The sequence below is a fragment of the Megalobrama amblycephala genome, linkage group LG15 (assembly GCF_018812025.1).
Source record: "Megalobrama amblycephala isolate DHTTF-2021 linkage group LG15, ASM1881202v1, whole genome shotgun sequence".
In the NCBI taxonomy this organism is placed as follows: domain Eukaryota; kingdom Metazoa; phylum Chordata; class Actinopteri; order Cypriniformes; family Xenocyprididae; genus Megalobrama; species Megalobrama amblycephala.
In genome coordinates this window covers 2,134,875-2,140,874 of record NC_063058.1, presented here as the reverse complement: position 1 = coordinate 2,140,874, position 6,000 = coordinate 2,134,875, and the positions used below count along the sequence as shown (strand labels likewise).

The window sequence follows — 6,000 nt, the reverse complement described above, 5'->3', positions numbered from 1 at the left end:
TGCGGAGCTACAGTTCATTGAGGGAACCATGAATGAGCAGAGCATGATCCCCTCCCTTCGGAGACTGGGCCGCAGGGCAGTATTCCAACATGATAACGACCCCAAACACACCTCCAAGACGACCACTGCCTTGCTAAAGAATGTCTCCAGATTTAAACTCTATTGAGCATCTGTGGGGCATCCTCAAATGGAAGGTTGAGGAGCGCAAAGTCTCTAACATCCACCAGCTCCATGATGTTGTCATGGAGGAGTGGAAGAGGATTTTGCTTCATACCTTGCTTTCTGGGACGAGACCCCAGTTCTTTTCCTGGGGTGTTTGGTTGAGAGGGGTCTGTCTCCGCAAGATGATCATGACAGACAAGCCAATCTCAAGACAGATAGGCTATGGGAGCCCATCTTGATTGCCATATAAACTTATAAACCCAGAGAGGCTGGCAGTGTTTTTGGCTTCAGACAATCGTCACACCTGAAGGACTTTACAAGACTTCTCTCTCTCTCTGTTAGAAAATATCAGATTTTGCCAATATCTGACATTCAGAGTCAACACATTGTCATGTTAACTCTGCCTTAACTTGGGTTTGCAGAAGAGGCAGGGAATAGCAGAAAGCAGGAGACCAAGTGATGGAAACAACTGAGTTTATTGAACAATCTTAGTTGCGTCTATCATCTGACAAGCACTGATTTCACCAGTGTTGTTATACCAAGCAAAGCCACTGGGGAAAAAAAATCAGTTTTCACATATACACAAGTGTAAAATTAAAAATCACTTAATACTGAAATATAAAATGAATACACACAGGGCCAGATATACTAACAGACTGTGCCAGTGCAAACCCTCTTTTTTTTGACACCGCAGAGAACAGAGAGCATGTGGTAAAAGGGAGAAAATATTTTCCACTCGTATTAATTTATTTTGAATGCCAGAGGAAGACATTATCCGTATATTACAGGTAACAAGTTGTGCCTGTGTCGACCCGCACCTGATGAGTGCATCAGCTCTGCTTATTTGTGACGCAAGGCTACTTTGCACTGTTGGTAGATTGCGTTGGTCATTATGACCATAAATGATTTGACTGCGTCTGTGTTCTTTAATTTGCATTAGATCAGCAGTAGATCATGTGCAATACTTGCCACTCCCATCTGCACGCTAATTTGCCCCATTTAGTAAATCTGGCCCTTAGTCTCAAAGTTTCTCTCTTTTTTTTTCTATCACTTTCTCTGGTCATGTTTTATAATGTTTTCTCTGTTGGCTCATCCAGATTGATGTTGACAAGCTCTGAGTTGCTCTTTCTCATGATCTATTCAGTGTTGATGAGCGTGTCCATCTCCTGCTCCCGAGTGATTGACGCTGATGCACCGTTTTGTGTACTGCTGCTCTGTTTCTTGCCACACCATCTGAGGGTAAATAAAATACACACATTCAGTAAAACCCAATAACACTGTTAATGACCCATGGGTAGGGTTGGGAACTGAGAACTGATTCTTTTCAATAACCGGTAGTGTTTTTTTAAAAGAATCGGGCCCATGCAAAATATCTAAGTTTCGGTTCCAAAAACGGTTCTGGTATGATGGGCGGGCGAAGTGCCAGGAGCGTATCATTTAATAGGGACGTCTCACCTCATGAATATTATAGCAAGGAATGCACTGAAAAGCCCCCGCACTACTCATATACAGTACATCAGATATCAATGCAGAGAGGGGTGGCCAAAGCTGCATGATTAATCTTTGAAAGATTGCATTTTCGATTTCACTCACATGATCTAATTCCTAAATGAAAACGACTCGCCTACATTAAACCTTTGACAAAAATAAAAATTCAAATCTGCATTCATGCTGCGCTGATTTAGAGAGAGTTGTAATGTTTAGATATATACAGCTTCACAAACAATCTTTTCAAACACACAGTATCATTATTTCTGTTACAAATATTATCACAGAAGTTTACAAAAGTTTATTATTCAGAATCTAAATGCTGATGTCTATGTTACTGATCAAAACAGAATAAATCACCTTTTGAAAGTAACTGGGTGCTTCAAATTATGACTGTATTGTTATGCCACTAGGTGGCAACAAATTACTGTTAAAAATGTATCTATCACTGAATCATTCTTTCAGAAACAAGTGAAGTCTTTATGAAAATATTCAGTTTCACCTTTCTGGATCTTACATGTGTGTTCAAGCATCTTATTTGTGTTGAATTTGTGGTAACACTTTACAGTAAGATTAATTTGTTAAAATTAATGTATAAACTAACATGAACTAACCATGAGCAATACATTTGTTACTCTATTTGTTCATCTTTGTTAACATTAGTTAATAAAAATTCAACTGTTCATGGTTTGTTCATGTTAGTTCACAGTGCATTAACTAATGTTAACAAATTACACTTTTGATTTTAATAATGTATTAGTAAATGTTAAAATTAACATTAGATTAATAAATGCTGTAGAAATGTAGTTCATTATTAGTTTGTGTTAATGTAGTTAACTAATTTTACCTAATAAACCTTATTTTTTAATGCACAGTATAATAAACAACAATTTTGAGTATTAAGTATTGTGTATCGTTTGAGTTGAGTATTGTGAACGTTTTCCCTTACTACTATTTTTATTGGTTGCTTAATAACTTTAATGGAAACGGAATCGAAACCTGAATCATTAGGAAAAAACGGAATCGGAACTGGAACTGGAAAATTTCTTATCCATTTCCTACCCATGGGACACCCTTCGTTCTTGTGGACATGCACACAAGAATGTACCATAAGACCACAAATGTACCATTTATTTTCTAAGGGCTAGAAAAACTGTCCCAGGTCTGAGAAATATCAAAACTAACACTAATACAAACATCAGAGTGCTATTTAGCATATACCACAGTTCATCACGTTCAGGAGCCCACCGCCCTTCCCTCCAATGGAAGGTGTATATTTTCATCAAGATGACAACAATGATAATATTATAGTGTTAATGGTGTTGTATATGAGTATGGTGTCGCTATGACTTAAAGACAAAGTTGCCAAAACATTTGCTATATTTTTATGACTGCTCAAATGTTCTCCACACAATCTCAAGATTCACACTTGCACACAAAACACAAATATTACAAAAGCCACAGGTGTTGGTATTGTGACAGACATGTAGTATTTTAACATATCTATAGTATTAACATTAACATTTGTAATATCTGCATTACAAAAGACGTACCTTTTTCTTCTTGCTACAATAACACAGAAAAGCACAATGAGAAGAACTGCCAACATTGTCAATAAAATGACCAGCCATTCTGTAAAAGGATTATAACACATAACATGTTATTTCAAACAAACTGATAAAATCATTTCAGTGCAGTAAGTCAGAGTGCAAATAACATTTCAGCGATGAGACCACAACCTACAAAATATATTATTTTCATGATTTTCCTTTTTGAGGCTCCTAAAATATGTGAGTATAAAGTAGGGCTGTGTATTGCCAAGATCTGGTGATATGATACGCATCACGATACAGGGGTTACGATACGAAATATTGTGATATATTGCGATACTGTAAGAAAGGCGATATATTGCGATATTTCTTGTTTTTTTTTTTTTTTTTTAGAAAGAGGATCTAATTTTAGGGGAAAAAAACAGTCATAAAACACACCATCATATACATAAAACCTGACAAAAACTATTTCATTTATTCAATACAATATCACTAATCACTATTTTGTGCAATCTAATTAAAGGGTTAGTTCCCCCAAAAATGAAAATTCAGTCATTAATTACTCACCTTCATGTCGTTCCACACCTGTAAGACCTTTGTTCATCTTTGGAACACAAATTAAGATATTTTCCATAAAATCCGATGGCTCAGTGAGGAATTAACTCTTTCAATGTCCAGAAAGCTACTAAATGTAACGGGTATTATAATTTGTTTTATTTTAATTCACACAAAATCCTACTTTTTTCAATTGGGAACTAATGTTATATGTATGAGAAAAGGAAAAAAGAGGGGAAAAAAAGTATTTCTTTGAGTTTTGCGTTCGTCGCAATTGTGACGTCATCACCGCGTGGCGCGCTCTTGCTTCAGTCCGCGGGAGGTCTGAGCAGAGCAAGGTATTCATTTTGTTCACTCCGGTTAAAAAATGTGTTTTAAGTGAAGTAATCGCTAATTAATTGATATGTATTTTGCTAAGAAGTAAGTGAGTAGCCTATGCATGAGTGTGTTTATCTTTTCTTTAAATTTGTTTTATTTGCAAAAGTGAATGGTTTTGTCAATTAAATGCAGAGTGATGTATGTTGGTGTGAAAATTGGCCTGCAAAGCGTGACTGTTAATCTCTTTCTATTCAAATATTTGGCAGGAGCAGGCTGTTCACACAAAATTGTCTACATACAACTAATTTAACTGCATTTTTCAACTCATGCAGGTATGGTTATTTTCTGATCAGTTTTCTTTGTCGTGTTTTAAAATTTAACTGTTTGTATACAGCAGCGGTTCCCAAACTTTTTTTCCTGCGCACCCCCTTCTATGTCCCAACCGGGTTGGCGCACCCCCAATCCCCACTTCAAAAAAAAAAAAAAAAAAAAAAAACGCAACAAAGCTTTGTTTTATCGCCATATAAAGACTCATGTTTAATCATGCGCAAATAACCAGAACACGCATGACAATAACAACATCAACAAAGTTTCAATATAATGCAACAAAGCTACGCACAAGCTTCCACTTTTAAGAGGATGAGTGACAGACACAGGCTCAGTAACAGAAAGCATGGTTATTTTCAGCCGCGTAAAAGAAACATTGCAGCAATAGGCTAGCCTGCAGTGCATAAAAGAAGAGCAGTGTGTAGAACGGTGGTTCTCAACCTTTTTCCCAGTGGGCCGCACAATGGTCCAAGTGCAAGTCTCACGGGCCGCATATAATTTACATATGATGTCCCCAATGCAAACCAATCAGATTGAATGTTATGGTATTAGCAGATAATACTATTATTATACCTAGATGTTGCACACAATAAATAACAAATAAAAACTAACTTACTGACATTAGCTTTACAATAATAATCAGATAGTATTGCTCAATGAACAGACAAACTGTGTATACAATCACTTTAAGTTGCTATTTAATTCTGTATGACTGTATGACTCTCTTCAACAGCATCGCAATAGTCACCAAACAATCACATAAACGCCTTAATAAGCAAATGTTACTCAGCTCTTTTTACAAACAACACTGATTGTAATTACAATCTCTGACGATATCAAGCATTTTGTCATGTCGCAATCCCTCGCGCAGCATCGGATCCGCGAGCGTGCGGCCGAGTTGGGCTCATTCCAGCCGCGGTGCGCTGATGCGGTTATTTTTACTCAGTCTTTTGAAATTGTAGGTTTTGCTTGTCAAGTTAGTACTTTACTACAGAGCAAACAGGAAGGCTGCCCATCTCGCTCATTAACAACTGATTCTTCCATTCTTCTTACCTTTACTGCTGATGCTGCGACTCTTCTTGTTTGCATGTGCTCCTTCTTTGTATGTTCCACATTTAGTTTTTCTCATCTAATAACAAATTTGACCATTTTGAGGCTTAAATTTGCAAAAATGGCAACTGTTTGAATTCTTCCAAAGCGCGCACTTGTAAGTGTTCGTTTCCTTAACTGAGTGATTTCGTCATTGCCTTGTGTTTGAAAATAATAAATGCTCACCAAAATGATTTTATATGACAAATAAAGCATTATAGCTCATTTATATTTATTTAATTCACTTCAATTTAAATTTAAAAACAAAAATAAATTGTAATGCTATAATTTAATTTTTTTTTAATTGTGGTCGGCATATCGCGGGCCGCATTTACATTCGTGACGGGCCGCAGGTTGAGAACCACTGGCGTTTGATACGTTTCTATCAAAAACCAATAAATTATAGTTTTTTTTATTTAAAATAAAAGCGATTACAAAGGAAATGTTTACTGTTCATGTTTTTTTTTTTTATTGTATGGAAAAATCCCACTTAAAAAAAACAGACCGCCAT

The 6,000-nt window shown here is 36.4% G+C and overlaps 1 protein-coding gene across 3 annotated transcripts in view; it reads right to left on the bottom strand.

Annotated features, from left to right (window-relative positions):
* Window positions 1-619: 619 nt before the first annotated feature.
* The window catches only part of LOC125247255 (deleted in malignant brain tumors 1 protein-like), a 30,386-nt gene continuing 25,005 nt past the window's right edge, over window positions 620-6,000 (bottom strand). For 2 of the 3 annotated variants that reach the window (XM_048158524.1, XM_048158522.1), the window contains 2 exons: window positions 3,204-3,282; window positions 620-1,395 (listed from right to left, as the gene is read on the bottom strand). In XM_048158524.1, coding sequence (XP_048014481.1) covers window positions 1,299-1,395; window positions 3,204-3,282 — 176 coding nt within the window. In that variant the 3' untranslated portion in view covers window positions 620-1,298. The remainder of the gene's footprint in view (window positions 1,396-3,203; window positions 3,283-6,000) is intronic. The other variant, XM_048158523.1, reaches the window with a different exon arrangement.